This window comes from Ceratotherium simum, chromosome 33 (assembly GCF_057802395.1).
Source record: "Ceratotherium simum simum isolate JZ-2026a chromosome 33, ASM5780239v1, whole genome shotgun sequence".
Lineage (NCBI taxonomy): Eukaryota > Metazoa > Chordata > Mammalia > Perissodactyla > Rhinocerotidae > Ceratotherium > Ceratotherium simum.
The window spans coordinates 9,614,395-9,640,072 of record NC_141932.1 but is presented as its reverse complement, the minus strand read 5'-3'; the positions used below and the strand labels follow the sequence as shown (position 1 = coordinate 9,640,072).

General features: G+C 39.2%; 1 protein-coding gene across 6 annotated transcripts in view; it reads right to left on the bottom strand.

The window, feature by feature from the left end:
- The window catches only part of HAS1 (hyaluronan synthase 1), a 57,853-nt gene extending 32,776 nt beyond the window's left edge, over nucleotides 1–25,077 (bottom strand). The window contains exons 1-6 of one of the 6 annotated variants that reach the window (XR_015549424.1): nucleotides 24,940–25,077; nucleotides 16,392–16,518; nucleotides 6,775–6,849; nucleotides 5,875–5,999; nucleotides 5,348–5,397; nucleotides 3,052–4,419 (exon numbers count right to left, since the gene is read on the bottom strand). Coding sequence is in view for 4 of the 6 variants with exons in the window: in XM_087421210.1 (XP_087277336.1) it covers nucleotides 16,392–16,518; nucleotides 24,563–24,649 (214 nt within the window). In the remaining 2 variants the exon portion in view is untranslated. Of the gene's footprint in view, nucleotides 1–3,051; nucleotides 4,420–5,347; nucleotides 5,398–5,874; nucleotides 6,000–6,774; nucleotides 6,850–16,391; nucleotides 16,519–16,952; nucleotides 17,100–20,261; nucleotides 20,509–24,562; nucleotides 24,708–24,939 lie in introns of those variants that run through there. The other 5 variants (XR_015549425.1, XM_087421211.1, XM_087421212.1 and 2 more) reach the window with 5 other exon arrangements.
- Nucleotides 25,078–25,678: the final 601 nt, after the last annotated feature.

Below are 25,678 nucleotides of genomic sequence, written 5' to 3'. Positions count from 1 at the left end.
GTTCATGTAAAGATGGGTCTGTTATTTTACTTTCCTCTAATGTTCTTGTCAGGTTTTACATCAAACTTATAATGGCCTCCTAAAAAGAGTTGGGAAGGAACTCTTCTGATTTTATTCTCTGGTGTTATATCTTTTATAAATGTTTAGAGAAATTGGCCACTGAAGCCAATGGAGTCTTAGGTTTTCCTTCTGAGAAGGCTTTTAATGACAGGTTCAATTTCTTTAATAGTTATTGGACTATTCAGATTTTCTATTTCCTCTTCTGTCAGTTTTGGTAAACGTGACTTTCAAGGAATTTAGCCATTTCACCCAAATGAAAGTAACTGTCACACTTACTGGCCTGAAACAGTATAGTAACTGTGGACAGCGTGTGGTATGGTTTCCTTCACGTAATGACAATGTAAGCTGAGGGCAGGGATTTTGGTCTGTATTGTTTGCTGATGGATCTCCATACCTTATGTGTAAAATAGTGCCTGATATGTGATAGAGTCTCAAGAAATAGTTATTGAATTAATGAATCAATAAACAATAGTATCACCCAGGTGTCACGTGAGAACCTTCAATGTCTAGTTAAAATTATCTCTGACCCTCCTATCATGCCTTGGGCCACATCCAGTGAACTCTCACCCCTGTGCCCACAACTTTTACAAATTCCTATGTGGTTTACATTTTTATAAACACCTGTGGTTTTGAGTTTCTGCTGCAAGTAAAGTATTTGGTTAACTGTTGCTTGATGACTTGGCTTTGAAATAAATCAATCCGTATAGTACTCAGCCTTTTTCCTTGTTTTCTGCAAATAATCACAAACTGTCCTTCATTGCCTAACACACTTTCCTGATGCAGTGGCAAAAGAAAGAATTCAAAATAAATATTCGTCTTGTTTTCAAAAGTCCTTCACCCACATCACTGCTTTACTCAGTCATCCTTCTCCCTTTCCCTCGTGTTATCTCTAAAGTTTTTGCAATTCCAGTGCAGCGCAGTTTACCCATTTCATTTGCATTCTCGACTCCTAGAAATGTTTTTCAGTTCCCAATAAATGTATACTCTTTAATGCACAACTAAGGTGTGGCCATAGAAAATAAGGAACAAGTAAGAAATGCAGGAGGGCAAAGCAGGAGCCATGAAGGACGGTGCACATCCTGTAGACAGAGAAGCAGTGCTTCCAACTGGCTCATTAAGAAACTTCCTCCACTGCCAGGGCAGGCAATTCTTGCTATTCCTGCCCTCTAGCCTTGCTTAATTGCAACAGAATAGTGCTGGCTACATCCTCCCCATGTTTCTTTTCTTCATTGGGAGTTTTCACTGTGGACGCCTACTTCCCATTGCACCATTGTATGTTGGGTCTCTGGAAGCTGAAGATACGTTTAAGTTTATGGAACACTTACCACAAAGAAACATACCTAAACCTGATTGAGTCAAAAACTCCAAAATAAAACTTTGGGGCCATCGACCTTGGGAAGGATGGGATGACTTCTCTTTGGGGAGGGAAGTATACAGGGATGCTGAGTACAGAAAGGGGTAGGATGTGGTAGAGATGGACAGCTTCCTACCCAGTATTCATCCCCCTCCTTCATTAACAGAAGTCGGTGGAAATTCATCCACCTAAAACAATACTTTTCTCAGCCATCCTTCCAGCTAGATTTGAGTAAATTCTGAGGAATAAGATGCAACAGTTGCATCACATCAGTACATGAAGAGCTTCCTCATTCTTTTTTTTTTTTTTTTTTTTTTTTTGTGAGGAATATCAGCCCTAAGCTAACAGCCACACCAATCCTCCTCTTTTTGCTGAGGAAGACTGGCCCTGGGCTAACATCTGTGCCCATCTTCCTCCACTTTACATGGGATGCTGCCACAGCATGGCCTGACAAGCAGTGCATCGATGCCCTTGGGATCTGAAACCTGGGCTGCCAGCAGCAGAGGGCATGCACTTAACTGCTACGCCACAGGTCCGGCCCCAACCCTCATTCTTTTTAATACTTGCACTGTATTCCACTGGGTAGATATAACCAAATTTAATAATCAGTCACATATTAATGAACATTTAAATTGTTTCTAATCTTGTGCTGTTACCAACAATGCATAACTGTGCACACACGTCCCTTTGTGTGTGCGTGGGTTTATCTGGAGGGTAAAAGATGACATAATTTAGTTGACTTCTCTGCTCTTATCTATTGCTAGGGTTATAAGGCCCATTACTAATCTCTCTTAGGAAGATGACTTTTCTTGGTGTATATATAGAAGGCTGATTAGGCTGGCCAGGAAAGATCAATCCAATCAAGAAATTACTGTAAATTTCTCTGGGTGTAACAGGGGTATTGGGCTATTGTTTTTAAAATCCTTATCTGTTAGAGATAGAGATGGAAGCAATTTACCACGGAATGTTTGAAACTTGCTTTAAAACATTCGAGTAGAAAAACGAAAGGGGAAGAAAAATGCGATAAGATTGGCAAAATATTTACAATTAGTGAAGCTGGTGATTCATTAGACTATTTTCTTTACTTTTGTGTATACTTGAAATTCCTGTTAAGATTTTTTTTATAAAGACTCTCTTATACCCAGCAATCCCACATACCCTCAATTATATGTATTCATGTTCAACAACATACGTGTTCACAAATGTTCATTGCAGAATTATTCATGATAGGCCAAAACTGTAAAGAACCCAAAAATTCATCAACAATACACTGAACAAATTGTAGGGTATTCAGAGAGTAAATTATTATTCAGCAATAAACTTTAAAAAAAATGCATCGGGGCCAGCCCGGTGGCGCAAGCGGTTAAGTGTGCATGCTCCGCTGTGGCAGCCCCGGGTGCGCCAGTTTGGATCCCGAGCGCTCACCGATGCACCGCTTGTCAACCCATGCTGTGGCGGCATCCCATATAAAGTGGAGGAAGATGGGCATGCATGTTAGCTCAGGGCCAATCTTTCTCAGCAAAAAAAGAGGAGGATTGGCAGATGTTAGCTCAGGGCCGATCTTCCTCAAAAAAAAAAAATGCATCTACATAGATGAATCTTAGATATCATGTTGAGAAAATAAAAGACAGAGCATGTACAGCATGATTCCATTTATTTTAAAGATAATTTTGATTAACAAAATTAAACTATACAGTTTAGGGATACATAACTATGTGGTAAAAGTATAAAGGAAAGTGATGAATTGATTAGCATAATAGTCAAGACAGTGTTTACAGTCAGAAGGAGGGAGAGAAGAGGATGAGTAAAAGTATGTGTGACAGGTGGCTTCTGGAATGCCGATAGTGATCTATGTCTTGACTTGCTAGGGGTACATAGATGTTTCTTTAATAAAAATGTATTAATCTTCATTTTCATCTTTTATTCATTTTTTTCCCTTTAGGTCTGTTATAGTCCACATTTTAAAAGTTAAGAAAAAATATCAAATTCAGGTCCCTTTTCATTTATACCTGGAAAGCTTCATCGCTTCTGGATTTAGGCTGCTTGAAGTAGGGTGACCCATTCATACCGGCACTGAAATTCTCTAAATCTGGATTTATTAGATTATAAATCTGTTTATGAAAACTAACTCACTGGAAATGGAGCTCCACCTTGTGGCTGCCACAGCACACAGCAGGACAATGGAAGTCTTGCTTCATCCTCAGCTCTAGGACCTCACTGGGAGAGAACCCCTAGGAGCTTGGTTGTTTTCCGTGAGCGCCCCCAAAGTGAATGTCTAAGTGCATCTGAACAAGGAAATTTTTTTTTTTTTGGTAAATCCAGGAAGTCCCCTTCATTCCAGAATGTACATACCACAGTTGGGAGGGTCTGGAGATCTCTCCTGTATCTATCCACCCCAAAGAGTTCCCACTGCTACTAGATAGAAGAAAATCTGCGTCAATATTTCATGTGGACACTGTGGATAGTTCAACCGGGTTTTCTCCTCACATTCCCATCTCATGACTCTCCCAGCTCCAAAGACCATCTAGGTAACTGTTTCCTAAATGGTGATCTACATAACCGATGTTTCATCAGAATCACTTGGGGAGCTATTTTTTTAAATACAGGTTCGGTCACTGCAGCATCAAGACATCTGATTAATAAAGTCTGGTGCAGAATCAGGAATCTGTATTTATTCACAAAGCTCCCTGGTATTTGTGATGTGCAGATTCCTCCGATTATTAACACCTGAATAAATGCTGTCTTTACAAGAGAACAGAATGAGAACTAACATTAGATCTTGGAAACACAGACATATCTTTATAGTCCCCACCCAAAAACAAATGGTCTTCTTCCTATGGGGCTGGTGAGGCAGCCACTGGGAGGGCAATGTGAACAGAAGTGCAATTAGCAAAGTAAATCTTGACAGAAAGGGTGTTGTCCCCAACATCTTGTTGAAGGCCCTCTGGAGCTGCTCTGGTCTTGAAGTGGCAGATGTGGGCAAGGTAAGCTGTCAAGATTCTGTTCTGAAAGGAGAGGTTCTCAGAACAGTTAACAGAATTACTGATTAATCAGAAAGATGTCTTCCCCACCCTTTCCACCTCCCAATTCTCTGCCTCCATAATCATGTGAACCAATACGTTATAATAAATCACACATACATGCCCACCTCCATTGGTTCTGTTTCTCTGGAGAATCCTAACATATTAAAGAATTACTGTTAATTTTGCTGGGTACAATGTATCATGGCTATAGTCTTTTTAAATCCTTATCTGTTATGGATACATATTAAAGTATTTAAGGGGGAAATGATATGACACATGATATTTGATTAGAAATTTTCCTGGGGAAAAAAGGAAAGGCAATTAAAGAGAGATCAACAAAATGTTTTAAATTTTTGAAACTTTCTATTCTTGCATATGTTTCTATTTTCTATTTTAAAGTCTTTTAAAATCACTCTATGACCCAACAAATCCACTCCTAGATACACGCCCTACCAAAAAATATGTGCTTATGAACACTAGGATACACAACATGTGAGGAAAAAACACAGTTGCACAGAGTGTGCCCCAGATGATAAGATATTTATATATTTCGCAATAGCCCCAAACTGGAAACAAACCAAATGTCCATCAAAAGTAGGATAAACAATAGTAGTACATTCCTAAAATAAATTACTATACAGCATACAAATTATTGAACCAGCTACACAACAAGGACAAAATCTTAAGGTCATCATGTTAAATGAGCAAGTCACGTATCAGAATACACGTTATATTCCATTTACATGAAGTTTCCCAAAAAGGGAAAATTAAACTATACTACTTAGGTGTGCAAAATTAGCTACCAAAGGTATTTTTAGAAAGCAAGGAATTCATCACATAAACGCCAAGAGAGTGATCACAGCTCAAGGGGGACAGCAGATTTGATCTGTAAAGTATCTGAAAAGTATACCTGGTTGGCTGGCAGGCTTCCAGGGTTCTGGTAAGTTCCTATTTCTTGACCTGTGTGAGGGCACAGAGGTATCGATTTTACAAGAATGAGGAAAGCTGTACATTTATGTTTTATGCACTCTTCTGCACATTTGTTGTTTCACAATAAAAGGGTTATTATTATTTTTTTAAATCGACCTATCTCATGTATCCTGCCCTTTATACTAAGGAAACCTCATGGCTCCTGGAGCCCAGGCTGCCTGAACTAGGGCAGCCCATTCCTACTGGAGCTGTGGTATCTCACACTGGGCTTCCTGGGGAGAAATCTGGGGATCAAAGGACAGCAGAATAAAACATCTCTGGTTTGACCTGATGCTGATGCCACTCAGGTTTCCTTTACTTGTCCTGAGGATGAATGAAAACTCAAGTTAGAGCACAATTTCCACCTCGTGATTGCTCAGACCTGACCCACAATGAAGGAAGCTGAAGTTTTGCTAAATCTCACTTCTTCATCCTCACTGAGAGAGTCCCTTAGGAGAACTTGCTTACTTCCCCATCAGCTTCTCTAGAGTGGGTTTTCTGCGGCCCCCTGAATGAAGAAGCTTCCAGGAAATCCAGGATATCCTCATCCTTCCAGAATGTAATTTCCAGAGACTGGCCCTCACCTCACCCCTCTGTTACAAGACAGAAGAAAACAGGTTATAAATGTTTTACAATCTTGGGACACTCTCTTTGTTCAACTGTGTCCCCCCTCATTCCCACTCGCCTCCCCTACCTCCGAATACCATCTGTGGCAGCGTGTCCATAATCCTGATCTCTAGTGTGGTCACAACAGAATCACCTAGTTTAATCTGTATTTTTACAGATTAAACTGCATGTTCTGAAAAAGCTCCCCAGCTTCTAAATATTTACCCAAGAGAAACAAAAACATATTTCACCAAAAAGACTTCAAGAAGGTTCATAGTAGCTTTATTCATAATAGCCCAAAACTGGAAAAACACCAGGAGTCCATCAAGAGGAGTGTGGATAAACTGTGGTCTGCTCATTCATGTTTTCTGCAATTTTCTGTAGGTGTTATACCTCACAATAAAAAGGTTCAAGAAAAGCAATGTAGGGTATTAGAGGTCTGTAACAGCAGTGTGCACAAGGTAAATATTAACTTTAGTCTCCACTGCTCTTTTATATAAAATGTCTGACATAAAATAAAAAGTCAAAAGACACACACAAAGAAACAAAATTTGATACGTATTCAAGAATAGAAACACATAAAAGGTAGACCCAGAGAATAGCCCAGATTTTGGAATGATCAGACAGGGACTTTACTATAAAAATGTTAAAGGACTTAGTGGGAAAGGTGGACAATATGTGTGAAGAGCTGGGAAATTTCAGCAGAGAGACAGAAATTACAAAATGATCAAAAGGAAATGGTATAAATGAAAAATACAATACCAGATGTGTTTAACAAACTGAACTCAACATCAAGAATCAGTGAGCTTGGATTCACACCAATAGAAAGAATCTAAACTGAAACAAAAGGAAAAAATAGTGAGAAGACAACCAGAATAGAGAATCCAAGAACAACAACTAAAAATGGTAAAAACATAGGGAGATTTAAACATGATCACTCAAATGACCTAACTGGCGTTTATGAAATACTACACCCAACAACAGCATAATACACATAATTCTTCTCAAGTGCTGGGTTATAAAATGTCTCAATAAAAATCAAAGGCTTTAAACGATACAAAGAATATTCTATGACCACAACTTATCATATTTGAAATCAATACATCAACAAAAATATAACTAGAAAATGCCCAAATATTTGAAAATTAAACAACAGACTTGCAAACAACCCATGGGTCAGAGAAGAAATCTCAAGGAAAATTAGAAAATATTTTTAAATGAATAATAATAAAAATAAAACATATCAAACTTTGTGATTCACAACCAAAGGCAGTGCTTAAACGGAAATTTTTACCTCTAAGTGCCGATATTGGAGGAGAAAGGTGTGAACTCAATGAAATAAACTTCCTTAAGAAGCTAGAAAAAGATCAAATTAAAACCAAAGGAAGTATAAGAAAATAATAAAAAGAAAACAAGAAATAAATGAAACAGAGGACAATCAATAAGAGAAAATCAACAAAGTGAAAAAGTAGGTTATTTAAGATATCAATAAAACTGATAAACTTCTAGCAATATTAATCAAAAAAGAAGAGAGAAAACATAAATTACCAGCCTTCAGAATAAAAAAGGGACATCTTCACAGGCCCTAAGCACATTAAAAAGATATTATAAATAATTTTATGTCACTATATTTAACAGTTTAGATGAAATGGACAAATTCCTTGAAAAGTACAACATACAAAACTGACACAAAGAAAATCTCGATAGTACAATACTAAGTAAAGACATTGAATTCCTAATCAAAAACCTGTATTGAAAACTCCAGACCTGCACAGCTCTGCCTATGAATTCTATCAAACACTTAAGGAAGAAATAACATCAATCTTACAACAAACTCTTCCAGAAGATAGAGGAGAAGGTGACACTTCACATTTACTTTTAAATACACCAGTTCAATATAAAAATTGTGCTTAAAGAGTAATGTAATTTTTAGGAACTAGAATCACGATTAATATAGTCTTTCAGTGTAACCAACGTTCAAGAAAAGTTTTTTTTCTTTTTATTTTTCTTTTTTGGCATGGTCAGACATAACAGAGAGATCAGTATCTTGTTTGCATTACCCAATTTTAAAGGGGGACATACTTTGCACACGAGTGGTTTTACAAAGGTAGGTTTTCTTTCTTTTTTTTTTTTTTTGTGAGGAAGATCAGCCCTGAGCTAACATCCATGCTAATCCTCCTCTTTTTGCTGAGGAAGACTGGCTCTGAGCTAACACCTATTGCCAATCCTCCTCCTTTTTTTCCCCCCCAAAAGCCCCAGTAGATAGTTGTATGTCATAGCTGCACATCCTTCTAGTTGCTGTACGTGGGACGCGGCCTCAGCATGGCCAGAGAAGCGGTGCGTCAGTGCACACCCAGGATCTGAACCCGGGCCACCAGTAGCCGAGCGCGTGCACTTAACCGCTAAGCCATGCGGCCGGCCCAAAGTAGGTTTTCTTACATTGATGTTATGGCAATACCTGGAAGACGACACATTTATTTCTTTGAAACAATAATAAAAACCTTAGTTTCTAATGAACTGTCATGTGGAAGTTTGCGTGAAGCAAAAATGAAGCCAAGCAATTTAATTCTTACTGTTCCAAAATCTCTGCATGCAGTAGACTTCTGAAGTATTTGACTTTATGATAAGGCTGTTCTGACTTTACTGTCAGACACTTCACAAAACCCTGAGATGATAAAAACAACAGAAAGACACTATGAAATCTTACTGTTCACATACAACTGGTTCTCGATTACAAAGTGCTTGAGTTAGACACTCGTTGTCAATCAGGTATCACAGCAAAAACAAACAGAAGCCATGTGTTGCTGTTTTAGACCCACATCAGTACTTCCTGAAACTGTGATATATTTCATACAAATGACCACCTATTATGTGTATGTAAGACAGAGAAAAAATGAGTGCAGACTCATATCCACCACCAGGCTTAAGAGAGAGATCACCCTCAACACTGCCGAAAGCCTCCTCTCTATGCTTCTCTGACCACATTCCCCTTTACACCACGAAATAACCATTATCCTAAATTTTGTGTGTAGCATTCCCCTACTTTTCTTGATGGTTTTGCTATATATGCACCTCTCAGAAACTTGTTTATACCATTTAATTTTGTGAAATATTAGTATACTGTTCTATGAACAGATTTCTATGAACAGATTTCTCTTTCAACGTTCTATTTGTAGATTCAGTCATACTGACAAATACAGCTCTAAGTCATTTCTTTGCACAGTGGGATAGTGTCCCACTAATGAACACACATGTTTTTTGCCTTTGTACATATAAAATATATAAAATAATTAGCTATCCTTTTTTGTAAAGGAAACTATCCTTATTTTTAGTCCACGTTCATGAATAAGCACAGTACATAGGAATTTCGACCCTTTCAGAAATACTGGGAAAGACGGTCTCATACTTCCCTCTACACCTTCAGTCATCCCCATCCAAAACAGTAGGTAGGTAGATGGTATAGTAATTCATACTACTTCAGTTATAATGATACTGCATTGTTATGATATAAAATACAAATGGAAATTTTAGGGAAAGTCTTTGTACTAAAAACCACACGAATTACTTTGCGGAATACACCTCTGGGTATAGTTGTAACTTCTGGAAGCACGCTAATGTTTTCCACACAAAAACAAATAACATCAACAAGGATGGGTAGAAAAATTCTAAAATAGAATACAAACAGAAAATAATTAATCTAACTTTATATTATTTGTAATCACATCTAAGTGATTTTTAAAACTATCCCAAGTAACTTTTTGTCGTTGTTGTTGCAGGGAAAGATTCGCCCTGAGCTAACATCTGTTGCCAATCTTCCTCTTTTTTTTTCCCTCCCCAAAGCCCCCAGTGCATGGTTGTATATCCTAGTTGTAAGTCCTAGTTCTTCTGTGTGAGCTGCCGCCACAGAATGGCAACTGACAGATGGGTGGTGTGGCTCCACGACCAGAAAACGAACCTGGGCCACTGAAGCAGTGAGTGCCGAACTTTAACCACTAGGCAATCAGGCCTGGCTCCCAAGGAACTTTTAAACATAGTATGTTAACTATACATTTGAGACTAAAAGAACTGTAAATGAATATTAACTTGAGTTAGTAAATTTTCCACAACAGTATGGGTTAGCTACTCTGAAATTCCTTTCTGTATATTCTAGGAAGTGAGAAAATAAGTAAATATTTTTAGAATAATGGGAGAAAGATCTCACTGTTGTAGAAGAGAGTAACAAATATGGAGAGGAAGAAGACTAGAATGAATCCAAGGTGTTGGATTAAAATGAGAAGTCTCAGTGTGATTCATGGTTATATATACATACACATATATACATACATACATATACATATGTAAATACATGCATACACAGATATATATACATACGTATGTGTTTTCTAGTTCCCTCTACTGAGATAGCCTAAAAGCAATGACACCTCAGTAATAATGGGTACACCTAGCACCGTGATCTTGTTTTCTAAATATACCTCTTGCAGTGGCCAAATCTAAGGAAATATGAGCTCAAAACAAGCAATGACAGCAAGAAATGATAAACTAGTGAATAAAATAATTCTTGAGGGGCCCGGCCCTGTGGCTTAGCGGTTGAGTGCGCACACTCTGCTACTGGCGGCCCGGGTTTGGATCCCGGGTGCGCACCAACACACTACTTGCCCGGCCATGCTGAGGTGGCGTCCCACATACAGCAACTAGAAGGATGTGCAACTATGACATACAACTATCTACTGGGGCTTTGGGGAGAAAAATGGAAAAAAAAAAAAGGAGGAGGATTGGCAATAGATGTTAGCTCAGGGCCGGTCTTCCTCAGCAAACAAAGGAGGATTGTCATGGATGTTAGCTCAGGGCTGATCTTCCTCACACACACACAAAAATAATAATAATAATTCTTGAATCCATAGTGACATTAAGAAAAATAAACAAATAAGTAAATGAGTGAGGGAGAAAGGAAAACCCTTTCTTGCAGTAGAATACCAAATAGTGAATATGTATGAAATAACAGAGCTAGAAGATCACTATTTTGCAGCCATCATGGTAATAATTGAACCAGGTAAGAATAACCAATGGTTGCTAAAACTAACGAAAGTTTGATGACGAACCAAATATTTGCATAGTCTCAAATTATCTCTCTGCAATTTATTAATTTCTAAGGGGAAAACAGTAACTGTAGAGTGGAGAAACCAGGCAGGGAACACCCAACCAACTGGCCAGAGTTCATACCATCAGTAATCAGACAAACAGATATCATGCACCTCCTCATGTAATGCACTGAGGACAGAGTATCATTTATGTAGTATTCCCACTAAAACATAACCAATCATTAGGAAACATCAAACAAACTTAAATTGAATGATACAGTAGTCCCTTTTACCCGCAGGTTCGCCTTCTGCGGTTTCAGTTACCTGCAGTCAACCACAGTCTGAAAATATTACATGGAAAATTCCAGAAACAAAGAATTCCTAAGTTTTAAATTGTGCACCATTCTGAGTAGTGTGATGAAATCTCACGGCATCCCGTTCCACACGCCCGGGACATGAATCATCCCTTTGTCCAGGGGATCCACACTGTATACGCTATCCACCTGTTAGTCACTTAATAATGTCTAGGTTATCAGATCGGCTGTGGAGGTATCACAGTGTTTGTGTTCAAGGGACCCTTACTTTACTTAGTAACAGCCCCAAAGCACAAGAGTAGTGATGCTGGCAATACAGATATGCCCAAGAGAAGCCATAAAGTGCTTCCTTTAAATGAAAAGGTGGAAGTTCTTGACTTAATAAGGAAAGAAAAGAAATTGTTTGCTGAGGTTGCTAAGATCTACAGTAAGAATGAATCTTCTATCCGTGAAATTGTGAAGAAGGAAAAAGAAATTCATGCTAGTTTTGCCATTGCACCTCAAATACACATATACAGGAAAAAATATAGTATATATAGGGTTTGGTACCATCCACGGTTTCAGGCATCCACTTGGGGTCCTGGAATGTATCCCCCACAGATAAGGGGGGACTACTGTATTCTACAAAATAAGTAGCCTTTACTCTTCAAAATGGCAAAGTCATGAAGGACAAAGACCAGAACTGTTCCACATTAAAGGAAACTAAAGAAATATGACAATTATACACAATGTATGGTTTTGAATCCAGATCTTTTTTTTTTTGTTATAAAAGATATTATTAGAGACAACTGACAAACTTCAAATAAAATCTGTAAACAAGATAGTAGCATTGGATCAATGTTCCTGATTTTAATAGTTAGACTGTGATTATGCTGGAGAATGTCCTTGTTCTTAATAAATACATACTGAAGAGGCACCATGTCTGAAACGTACTCTTAAATGGTTTAGAAAAACAAAATAATTTGTATGTATGGAGAGAGACAATATAATAAAGCCAATGCGGTAAAATGTTAACACTTAGGGAATCTGGATGAAGAGTTCTTTGTACTATTCTTGCAACTTGTCTGTAATTTTGAAAGCATTTCAAAATAAAGTTACAAAACAACACATATACTCCTTTCATGCCTATAAGTACTTTACTTACATACAAAACTCAAGAAGCCACAAAATTTATGTTCCAGGATATTCCCAGGGAGAAAACATCTAGATACAGCTGAAATTGTTGGTAACCTCTTCATCTCTTCTTTGGATTATCCCATTCATTCACACACTTAAAACGTCTCATATCCCACAGTGAAAATCTCTTCTTCATACTGAAAGCCTTTTGAAATATTTTCTTTACCAACATGGTAGTCACAGCAAGAACATGGCTTATTTCATAAAATTATTTCTAGAGGAAATGATTTCCTCAATTCATTGACCTGGCTTAATTTTTCCTAAATGTTTTTTTTTTTTTTTTAATTTTATTTATTTATTTATTTTTCCCCCAAAGCCCCAGTAGATAGCTGTATGTCATAGTTGCACATTCTTCCAGTTGCTGTATGTGGGACACGGCCCCAGCGTGGCCAGAGAAGCAGTGCGTCAGTGCGCACCCGGGATCCGAACCCAGGCCGCCAGCATCAGAGCACACACACTTAACCGCCAAGCCACGGGGCTGGCCCTTTCCTAAATGTTAATTGTCTTCCACACAATAAAGCTGCATTTCATGGTGTAGTCATCTCCACATCTAATACATTGATAGGTTTGCATTCTTTTACATATTATCTGTGGACATTTTTTTTCCATAATCAGAAAAGGCTTTCAAGCATTTTATTGCAATCAGAGAGTTATTCTTTAAAGTCTCTAATATCACATGATTTTGACTTTTTAAATGTATTTTTTTATATGATAAGCTTTTTTTTTTTTTTTGAGGAAGATTGGCCCTGAGCTAACATCTGTTGCCAATCTTCCTCCTTTTTTCCTTTTTCTCTCCAAAGCCCCAGTAGATAGTTGTATGTTATAGTTATACATCCTTCTAGCTGCTCTATGTGGGACGCTGCCCCAGCATGGCTTGATGAGCAGTGCGTAGGTCCATGCCCAGGATCCAAACTGGCGAACCCCAGGCAGCTAAAGCAGAACGCGTGAACTTAACTACTACGCCACCAGGCTGGCCCCTTGACTTTTAATAAAAACTTTTTCTCACATTTATTACTCTTATATGATTCACTCTGGTGTAAATTCTTTGATGCATCTGAAATTTGATTTCTCAATGAAAATACTGCAACATCCCCTTCTTGTGTATAGTTTCTTTCCCATATGAGTTTCTCTGATATAAAACAATGTACATTTCTGGCAGAAAGTTTTCACAAAATTACTACATTCAGAGCGGTTGTCATTCCTGTTGTGTAATGAATGTTCTATGACTTTTATGTGAAAACTTTCGCACATTTGCTGAATTCATAGTTTCTCTCATGTATGCATTTTCCTGATGAACAATGAGCTGCAAGTTATTACTGAAGATTTTGCCATATTTATTTACTGCATTACAGATTTCTCTCTCATTTTAAGTCTCTAAGAAGGTAAACATCTGAGTGAAAACTTTTCTTTATTCACTGTCTGTATAAGAATTCTCTCCTATATGCCTGTAATCTTGTGTTGGAATGATCTTCTTAAATGCTTCCTCATTTTCTCTGTATCCATAGGATTTCTCTCCTGTATGACATCTTTGGTGTACTGAGGTGTGACCTGACACGAAAGGACTTCCCACACTCACTGCATTCATAGGGCCTCTCTCCTGTATGTGTTCTGTGATGTCTAGTTAGACCAGGCTTCCAGGTGAAAGTTTTCCCACATTCTCTACACACATAGGGCTTTTCTCCTGCATGTGTTCTCTGATGTATGATGAATGGTGACTTACAGCTGAAAGGTTTCTGACAATCACTGCACTCATATGGTTTCTCTCCTGTGTGAGTCCTCTGATGTACAATGAGCTGTGACTTCTGTGAGAAGACTTTCCCACATCACTGCATCTGAAGAATTTCTCTCCCGTGTGGTTCTCCAGTGTATAATGAGTGGTGATTTTAGTGCTGAAGGCTTCCTGACATTCACCACGTCGGGGAGGCTCCTCCCCGGTATGCACCCTCTGATGTAAGATGAGTTCTGACTGGAGCATGAAAGCTTTCTGACATTGACTGCATTCATAAGGGTTCTCTCCTGTATGAATTCTCTGATATAAAGTGAGCTCTGATTTTTGGATGAAAGCTTTTTGACATTCTTTACCTGAAAAGGGTTTTTTTCCAGTGTGAGTTCTTTGATGTTGAATGAGCTGTGACCTGTGGAAAAAAGCTTTCTGACACCGACTGCATTCATTGGACTTTTCTCCCATATGAGTTTTGTGATGTAGAGTGAGACTAAACTTAAGAGAGAAAGTTTTTCCACATTCCCTGCATCCATAGGGTTTTTCACCTGTACGACTTCTCTCATGCTTAATGAGATGTGGCTTACGAAAGAAAGATTTTGACATTCAGCACATTCATAAGGTTTCTCTACTGTCTGAAGTCTCTTATGTAAAATTAGACTAGATCTGTGGGGGAGGCTCTCCCACATTCACTGCATCCATAGGGTTTCTCTCCTGTGTGAGTTCCCTGGTGTAGAAGGGGTTGTGACATACGATTGAAAGATCTCTGAGATTCACTACATTTGTAAAATCTCATTTCTATATGATTTATATTCAGGCATTACTTCTTACCAACAGCTTCTCCACCATCATATTCACAGCAATTAATTCCAGAATGAGTGTTTTATGCCTAGTACGGAGAAATAATGTCTCAGAGATATAACTTTTTATCTTTCTTACTTACATAATTTCTGTTCTGGAAAAGTAAATCTAAATTACACTTCGAAGTTTTTCCATTTGAATCAAATTGATCAAAGTCTTTTCTCAGGTGAGATATTTTTCCAAATGCATCCCATTCCCAGTGCCTGTCCATGGAATCAGGCTTGTCAGGGTTTTCCTGGTGGCTGTCTATATCATCATCACTTTGTCAGGCATCTTCAGGGAAGGAGACCAACGAATCTGTATATGAGTAGGTACTGGAAGGGGTAAACTCTCATAACAAGGATCAAGGATCAAGGAAAGAAATGATATGCTGGACACAGGATACAAGTCAGAGGTATTTAGAAGGAGAAGAGAAAATAGAAGAGAAGCAGAGGGACATGAAAGTCATACAAAACATAGGAAAGGGGAAAATTCCATGTGTATCTGGAAGCATACTTCTGACCACAGGTGAGATGTTGAGTAGAAGGAAGGCAACATGAACAGCGTTGGTGGGAAAGAGTGAAGATGCTGCAAAGAAAGAATAACCAAGAAAGCAAGTTCCTAGTTCAGATTCCAGAAATGTGATACAGAGTGTAGACATAAGGGGCCTACTTCCTTCTAAATGTCAAGCAAAGGAGAGTCCTCAAATGAGCAAGGTGACATCTAGAAGACATGTAGGAAGCTTGTGTCAACAGTTTTGTGTCATATTTAAGGGTTCAAGGGTTTTTAAGTAGAGTTCTCAAAATAACATATCAAAGGTTCTAACTCCTTACACTTCCACTCATCTACCAAGCTTTTAGTCACTCACCTAGATGGCCCTCACTGCAGATTTCTCTCTCTACAACCCATGACTGTTCTTGCTCCATCTGGAAGACTGCTTCTAGTCTGGAAGCCCAATAATTTGTATATTGATAAACATGAGCCCAAGAGCTTGGTCTTCAGAGCCTCTGAAGAAGTAGGAAGGGCCTGTTGCAGAGTTAGCACCTCAGCAAAGTGAAAAACTTTCATGTGGGAGGTAAGAGTACAATCCTCTCTCCAGGTTCAGATGGACACAAAGATTCTATCATCTATAAATCCTAAGTTCAAAAACATTAAACACTTCAAAGGACCTATAAGTTCTAGCAGTCAAGAAAGGAAGGCAATAGACTGGGGGTTCATCAAGGGATATATGGGATATATAAGTGTCCTTACCCATTGACACGAGGTTGCCATAATTTTCCAACATTACATCCCAGTACAGGTTCTTGGAAACAGCATCCAGCAGCTGCCACTCCTCCGAGGTGAAGTCCACAACCACATCCTTATATGACAATGTTACCTGTAACGGCATATTCTTGTTTCAAGTGATTTTTCATTCAATGATGTGGAAAAAATGAATTTATTATGATCATTTTCACAATACATTATAATCCAAGGTCTGGTGAATCTAGTTTTGTCTTACACTTTATGGAAGAAACTTAAAGCTCATTAAAAATATCCTGCCATTCAAAAGTCAACCAATGAAACTCACCACGTTGACAGAATAAAGGATAAAAATCACATCAGCATGACAATGAATGCATGAAAAGCACCGAACACAAGTTTATATGCATGTGCCACAATTACTGAATGGTACATTAAGATTTGTACATTTCATTGTATATGAATTTTACATAAAAATAAATAAAAGTACTATAAACAAATATTACACCCTAGTTAATGATACACATGCTGGAGTATTTAGGAGGAAGTGTACCAATGTTTGCAACTTACTTTGAAATAGGTGATGAAGCTAGTGCAGTAAAATGTTAATTCTACAATCTAGTTGGTTGGTATACGGGTGCTCACTGTAAAATTCTTTCAACTTTTCTGTACATCTGAAATTTTTTTTTAAGAAAACATTAGGAAAAACTAAAAAGAAGCACATCATAAAATTTAACACCCTTTAATGATGAAAACTCTTAGCAAATTAGGAATATAAGTAACCTTCCTTAATCTGAAAAATAATATCCATATAAAACCTAAAGCAGACATTACACTTAATGGTGAATTATTGAAAGTTTTTGCACTGAGATCAGAGTGAGACAAGGATGCCTGCTAATTCCACTTCTATTCAACATGGTACTGAAGATCCTACCAATGCAAGTGAGCAAGAAAGAGAAATAAAAGACAAAAGAAGTGGAAAGGAAGAAATTTATCATTCACAGAGGACACGATTTTGAAGGTAGAAAATCCATAAGAAAAAAAAATCCATAAGAATTACAGACTATTAGAATTCATAAGTTTCTCAAAGTCCCTGACTATAAAGTCAGTATTCATAAATCATTGTATTTCAATATACTAACCAACTATTAGAAAATGAAATTCAATAATAATACCATTCATAATAGCATCAAGACACAGCAAATACTTAGAAATAATTCTTAGAAAAGATGTGCAAGACCTCAACGCTGAAAACTACAAAACTCAACTGAAAGAAATGAAAGAAAACTCAATAAATGCAAGGATACGTCATGTTTCTGGAGTGGAAAATTCTATTTTATGAAAATGTTGATTATCCTCTAAATTAATCTGTAGAACCAATGCAATACAACCAATATCCCAGCAGGTGTTTTGTGGAAACTGACAAGCTGATTCTAAAATTTACAGGAAAATAAAAAGAGCCAAAGCAACATTGCAGTCTGGAGCAGGGCCTGCGAGACAAGCAAGGATGTTAGCAAGAACAATGAGGAGGCTGCTGTGGTGGTCCAAGTGACAGATGATGACGGCTTTGACTAGAGTGGTGCTGCAGCAATGGAGAAGAGGGACAAATTTGAGGTCTACTTTGCAAGCAGAACCAACAGGATTTGCCCTGGGATGGTGGGAAGCACAGAGACTGATGAAAGGTGAGAAGTGGAGCTATGCCCACTAGTTTCTTGTCTGTGGCTGCGTTTGTGCTATAGTGGCAGAGTTGAGTAGTTGCAACAGAGACGGTCTGGCCCACAAAGGCTAACATACTTACTATCTTGCCCTTTACAGAAGTTTGACCCCTCATCTGAGAAACTAGGAGAAGCTATTTACTGAAGTAGGGAAACTGTGGAAGGAACAGGCTTGAGGTGAGCTCAGGAGCTTGGTTCAGTAAATTGTAAGTCGGACACAACTGTAGACATTGTGGACAGGTTTTTGGGACCCTGTCCCTGCTCTAACAGGCAAATCTAGCAAGGAAACTGCGTAGGCTTTAAGTCAGTACAATACAATCCATGCTGTCCTGTGAAGCAGCCGCACAGGCCATGTTCAGCCTGCGTCAAATGACCTTGCAATCCCATACCTCATGACCGAAGACGCCAGCTGGACAGATCCACAACAGGAAAGGATAAAGAGAACCTCGCTCTCACATTTCCCAGCTGCCTTTCTCAGGGATTGAGGGAATAACTAACAACCCTGGTCCTTGCTTCCCTTCACACAGAGATAATATCAGCATCTCTGAAATTGTTTGAAGGAATTCTTATTTATGTTACCTTCAATGCATAATCTAGGGAAACGCCCACATGTACTCTATCCCTTTTTTTCCTCTTCCTTGTACATACACTGTTTGTGAAAGAGATATAAGCTGCACTTAAACCCACACACCTTGGAGCAGTTCCACCAGAGCGCTCTGTTGAACTGTTTTCCTGGGGTTCGAACTCCTCACGCTGATTATTGAATAAACTCCTTCACTAATATCACCTAGACTCTTTATTTCAGTTGACAAGACGTACCTTACAGATGTTAGGGAGGCAGTGAGACACAGGAGGTAATGCTCAGGGGAAAGGCCTGGGCTGGAGATATAAACAGGAAGTCATCAGCCTATGAGTGGTGCCTACAACTGTGACACTAGATGAGGGCACTAAGGGAGTGATGTTGTGCTTTTTTTTGTTTGTTTGTTTTGTTGAGGAAGATTCACCCTGAGTTAACATGTGTTGCCAATCTTCCTCTTTTTGTATGTGAGCTGCTGCCACAACATGGCCACTGACGGATGAGTGGTGTAGGTCTGTGCCTGGGAACCAAACCTGGGCTGCTGAAGCAGAGCATGCCAAACTTAACTACTAGGCCACTGGGACTGGCTCTAAGGGAGTGAGTACAGACAAAAAAGATGTAAGGACTGAGACCTAAGACACTGTGAGAATTAAGATTAGAGGACAAGAGACAGGACAAAACTTCAAAAAAGAAACTGAACCCTACAAGAAGTGGCCAACAAGGCAGAAAAGAAATCAAGAGACTGTGGCCTTCTGAACACCAAATGACAAAAGATTTCAAGGAAGAAGGAAGTATCAACTATATTAGATGCTGCTGAAAGGGCAAGTAAAAACTGTCAACATGGAGTCACTGGTGATCCCGATAAAAACCACTTTTGGGGGACGGGTGGGAGTAAAGGCAACTGGAGTAGGTTCAAGAAAGAAAGGGAGGGGGCCGGCCCAGTGGTGTACTGGTTAAGTTCACATGCTTCACTTCGGCTACCCAGGGTTTGGATCCCAGGCACGGACCTACACACCACTTATCAAGCCACACTGTGGCAGGCATCCCATATATAAAGTAGAGGAAGATGGGCACAGATGTTAGTGCAGAGACAATCTTCCTCAGCAAAAAGAGGAGGATTGGCAACAGATGTTAGCTCAGGGCTAATCTGCCTCACAAAAAAAAAAGAAAAAAAGGGTGGAGGAATTGGTGATGCTGAGTTTGATTTCTGATGAAGAACTATGCAAATACTTCCGATGCCTATACGCCAGAAAATACTTATCGACTGAGGAATTGTCTGCTTCCTCTTAATGGAAAATGTACTTCATAAACATGCCTGTTTCTCTTTTGATTATGGCTGCCATCAGCACCAGAGGAAAATCAGCAACTCGGCTTTGGATCCTATGGTTTATACAGCAGTGTTTCAATATTAAGCTCTTTAAATGACCCATGATCCATGCGTATGTCCATTCTCCAACTGGGCTGCATCTTACTCTCCTATCTTGTCTTCTATGCTTTTTTCCCATCTGACTTTTATCTGCGTATGGTGTTACTTTTAATGGTGTGCATTATTAGTAATTGCCTCAAACCCTTTGGAAAACAGCTCACCTGGGACTTGGTCATTTTCAGCCGCTTTGGGGAAGGCAAGTGACTCCAACATCTGCTCAAATGACTTTTCCAGCTCTGCTCTGAATCTTAGGAAGAGCTCCCTGATCAAGAGAACCCCCTCAGGGGCCGGCCCCGGTGGCGTAGTGGTTGGGTTCGTGTGCTCCGCTTTGGCGGCCCAGGGTTCGCAGGTTCAGATCCCGGGCATGGACCTGTGCACCACTTATCGGGCCACGCTGTGGTAGGCGTCCTACATATAGAGTGGAGGGAGATGGGCACAGATGTTAGCCCAGGGACAATCTTCTTCAGCAAAAAGAGGAGGATTGGCAACGGATGTTAGCTCAGGGCTAATCTCCCTCAGCAAAAAAAAAAAAGAGAGAACTCCCAGCAACAAGACACTGCTTGTTCTGGGGCCTCTACCTCCTCACATCATGGCACCTGTCTTTCCCCAGAAAGGCAGCATCTGTGGATTTAAGGGGAACATTCACTTTAGACGGCAAATTAACTGCAGGCCCTGAATGTCTGCTTTTATTGCAAAGACCTTATCTTCACATAAAATTCCAGGTTGGGCTTTCCGCTGACTCTGATCAAGGCAGCTGGGGACAAAAATTACATGGAGTTTGATACCTAAAATATTTACTTTAATCCAAAGGCTCCGGAAATACAATGTCCAAGGCTAAGATGCTCTCAAATATATCCTGAGGACACTTGTATAGTGATAACTTTGCCAGCTAGTAGGAAGTTAAATTAAAACTTGCGTCTTTGACTAAATATTAAAATCCACAACTTTAAAAAAGTGTGACCTATTGGGAAACACATAGCTGGAAGAAACTGAATTTTGAGAAAAGTGCAAGAAAAGAAAATTACAGGCAAATCTCATACCTACAAAAAACCTACATCCAACATCATACTTCAGGGTAAAATAGTGAAAATTTTCCCCTACTGAAATTGGGAAGAAAAGGATGCTATCAATATTTCCATTCTACATTATATTGATTGTCCTGGCCAGGAAAAAACAAGGAAAAGAAACAAAAAGTATAAGGATAGAAAATGTCATAATTTGCTTTGGTTATGATTGTTTATAAAGGAAAAGCCTCTTCAGATATATTAATAAAACTAACAAAAATTTTTACAACATAGCTAAATACAAAATCAACATATAAAGATTACCATATTTCTATATAGTAACAACAAGCAATTAAAAATAATATTAGTAAAAAAAAAATTAATCATCCTTTTTTTTTTTGGTGAGGAAGATTGGCCCTGAGCTAACACCTATTGCCAATCTTCCTCTTTTTGCTCGAGGAAAAGTGGCCCCGAGCCAAAGTCTTGTGCCCATCTTCCTCTACTTTGTGTATGGGATGCCACCACAGCATGGATTGATGAGCAGTGTATGTCTTCGCCAGGTATCCAAATCCGTGAACCCTAGGCTGCCGAAGTGGAATGCATCGAACTTAAGCACTGCACCACTGGGCCGGCCCCCTAACCATCTTTTTTAAAGCGTGAAAAATAGCCACAAAATGTGAGAACATATTTACAACATGTATGACCAGGCAGGGCTCATATGTAGAAAATATAAAGAACTAACAAATCAATTCTTAAAAATGGGCAGACAGCCCAAGAAAAATTAGGCAAAAGATTTGAAAAGGCACGTCATAAAAAAGAAATTCAATGTCCAAGAAACATAATAAAAGGGGCCGAGTCCTCTTGATAATCAGGGAAACGTAAATTAAAATGCCAGTGAGATACCACCTACAAGCCCATCAGATGGTCCAAAAGCAAGAGATCCAACAATACCGAGGGTTGGCAAGGATGTAGAGCCAAGGGAGCCTCCACATACTGCTGATGGGGTGCAAATTAGTAGAGTTCTTTTAGAAAACACATGGCTTTAGCTAGTACAGTTGATTGTTATGACCTAGCAATACCACTCAAGTGAATATCCTAAAAAACGTATAGACTCTTGGAAACCAGGATATGAATACAAGAATGTTCACAACAGCACAGTTTATAATAGCCAAACGTGAGAAAATTCCAATGTCCCTCCACAGTAAAATGGAAAAAATAAACTGTGCCATATTCATAATGATGAACAAACTAAATAATAATGAAGACACAGGCTATATGTAACAGCATAGATCAAGCTCATAAACACAATGCTGAAGAGGCAAGACACAAAAAATAGTATGTAACTATTTTTTATACATAAAAAGAAAGAAAAAAATGAGAAATAGAAACATTTAAAAGTGCAGAAAGCCCTATAGCAATATAAATATTGGAATAACTACTGATGAAAATAATAAGAAAATTTCATGTAATGAGGTATATGGGGAAGCCATTCTGGTTTAAACTTGATTTGGCCTAAACTTGTTTTTCCCAGAGCAGCCTGACTTGGCCTGTCAAACATGCATTGTACATCTGCTTTAAACATTAAATATTATCCCATAGGACGCACTCTTTGAAGATATGGATGAATGCCTCCCTTCCTTTGACATCAATAGCGGTACTCTTTCAAAGATAAACTTTTCTTCCCAGAAACCAGGGTCAAGTTGACCTGCTGTGTATGTGCTGAACTGCAGCAAAATATTTCCTGGTGATGTCAAGAAAAAAAAAAATGTATCCATCATGCTTGACGTACGTTCTTTGTTCTGAAATGGTATATAATCATGCTGCAAACCATGCTTCTCTGGAATGCTTTCTCCTTTTGTGGAGATTATCTTCCCAGCTCAAGAAAAAATCACCTTTCCTCTCCTACCTATAGAATAGTTATTGGTTATTTGTGTCAATACCACCATTTATCAAATAACTACTATGTCACACACTGTCCTAGGCACTAGATAGATTTCACTTAATGTTCACAACCCTCAGCATCACTGTGGATTCAGTTACTACAGATGAGAAACTGGACACTCAGAGAGTTTAGGTAATTTTCCCAATGTCCCAGCTAGTGGTATAATTGAGATAAAAACCAAGATCCCACTCTAAAATCCATATTCTTTCCACCAAAATCATTTGAAGATTTTGTGACTGCTTTCCTAAAAAATCTGGAAAAAACAAATTGAACACTATTCACAATAATGAAAATTCAGTAATAGGTCCAGATAGATATTTTACTTTTCTTCACACCAAAATTTACAAGTTTAAATGGCAAAAGGAAACATTTGCAATAGCAATAAAAATGCAATTATTAAAGATAACAAAATTTCCAGAACGTACATAATAAAACCAGAAAGTTTTCTGATGAGCTGGAGAGAGGGATTAATTTATATTTAGATAAAAGTATAGATTGTTCTGCCCAAGTTTATATACGGTTTTAATGTGACACCAGTCAAAAAATTCCATAGTACATTCACTTGATGGAATACTAAAGGAATTTTTTTTAACTTTTAAAAAAGTATTTTAAAAATAATTAATAATAAGAAGATGTATATATGATAAACTCAAGTGATAAGAAATTATTCAATTAATGACTTTTTAAAAAGCATAAAAAGCCTAAAATAAAAAACATAGCCTAATTTTAACAATTGTCTCTAGGTAGCATATTTTGGGGAAACTGGCTTGTTTCTCATCACCTGTGTCATAATCAACGAGAAAGGAAATACTCAAGTGAAATATACAAAAACCTTAAGGACAAAAAGGCAAAAGCCACACCTTTCATAACACATATATTATTGTAGATCAATTTAATCTAATCACTTCAAAGTATTTTCATTTTTCATAGAAAGAGTAAGAAGAGAGGATGACTTGGAGTCAAAGGAGAGTTGAAAACACGCTTTGAGAAGGAGATTGGAAATGATGGACCAAACTGTGTGTGAGCTCTGAGAATTATACCTCCAGAAAGCGTGTTCCCATTATCCCAAGCAGTGGACTCAAATTACTGAACTCCCTGCCCATCCAGACCTCCCCCAGTTCACTTCTCAGACCTCTGCACCACCCCGACAAGCTACTCAATCACAAACACCAACGAGCCTGTCCAACCACTCCCGCCCACACTGATATCTCATCCTGAACCCAGTCGCCCCCTTCAAGGACCCACCACACTCAAGTTATCACCGACCCACACAGCCACCAAACACTACCAAAAGTCGACAAGGAGTAACCCCTAGCTCCCCTGGCCCATACCCCAAACGGACCCCCAAACCTGACCCACTCCGTTGACACCTCCGCTCACTCACACCCAAGCCTCCTCTCCCGTAATTCACCACAAGCAGATCCCCAGCCCACCGCCAAAAGCCCTACGCCCCCGGGCTGCCTTCATCGATTACGGACACCACCATCCTCCCCAAGCACTTTCTTAAGCTCCTCACCTGTACCCGAGCAACTACAGACTCCTCAACGCGCCAAGGGAGGTTTAAACGGATGGCACACCCCACTTCCGCTTCTGGTCCCCACATTTTGTGGACCCCCTCCTCTTGCTTTCTCTGGGGCAGTGTGACTTGAAGGGCCGCATCCTTCCAAAGACCCGGATTCTGAGCCCTTGCTGCTTGGTGAGTAATATGGCCGCCCCCATCTAGCAGCGTCACAATGGGAGCGGCCATCTTGAAACATGCGCCGTACAGAGACCAACAAGCACTCTGTGTCCCCCGCCCTCTATCACGCTTCTCCCTGAAAACTCACCCCAGGGCCACGCCTCGCAGCCAGCAAAGGCCCTTACGCTTGCTCAGGAGACGCGGCCCATACCTACCTAGTCGTTGTGCCGCTTTGTACAAGGCAAATTAAGGACGCCTCACAGCGAGCAGTGCCATCTTGGCGGGGATGTGGTTGTTCCTTTTAATTATAACAAGCCCTTTTCAACCACACCAGAATTTATGTTAATAAGGTGACTTTTGGAAAGCCAGGGGAATCAACCATATGATGAGAGGGTTGGAACTTTCAGTCCCGCCCCTCCACCCCAGCCCCACCTCTACCTCTGGGGAGGAGAAAGGGGCTGGAGGTTGAGTCAATCACCAATGGCCATGAGTTCATCAATCGTGCCTGAGTAAAACCCATAAAAATACAAAAGGACAGGGTTCAGAGAGCTTGCAGGTGGATGAACATGTGGAAATTTGAGGAGAATGGCGCTCCCGGAGAGGACATGGAAGCCTTACACCCGTTCTCACATACCATGCCCTATACGTGTCTTCCATCTGGCTGTGTCTGAGTTATATCCTTTTACAATAAACCAGTAATCTAGTAAGTAAACTGTCTTCCTGAGTTCTGTGAGCCACTCTAGCAAATTAACCCAACTTGAAGAGGGGGGTCCTGGATACTTCCAATTTATAGCAAATATTTTCTCCCAGTTGGTTTGTCTTTTCATTTTGTTGATGGTTTCCTGTGCTTTGCAGAAGCTCTGTAGTCTGGCAAAGTTCCGTTTATTTTTTCTTTTTTTCCCTTGCCCGAGTAGACATGGAATTCGAAAAAAATCCTTCTAAGATCGATGTCAA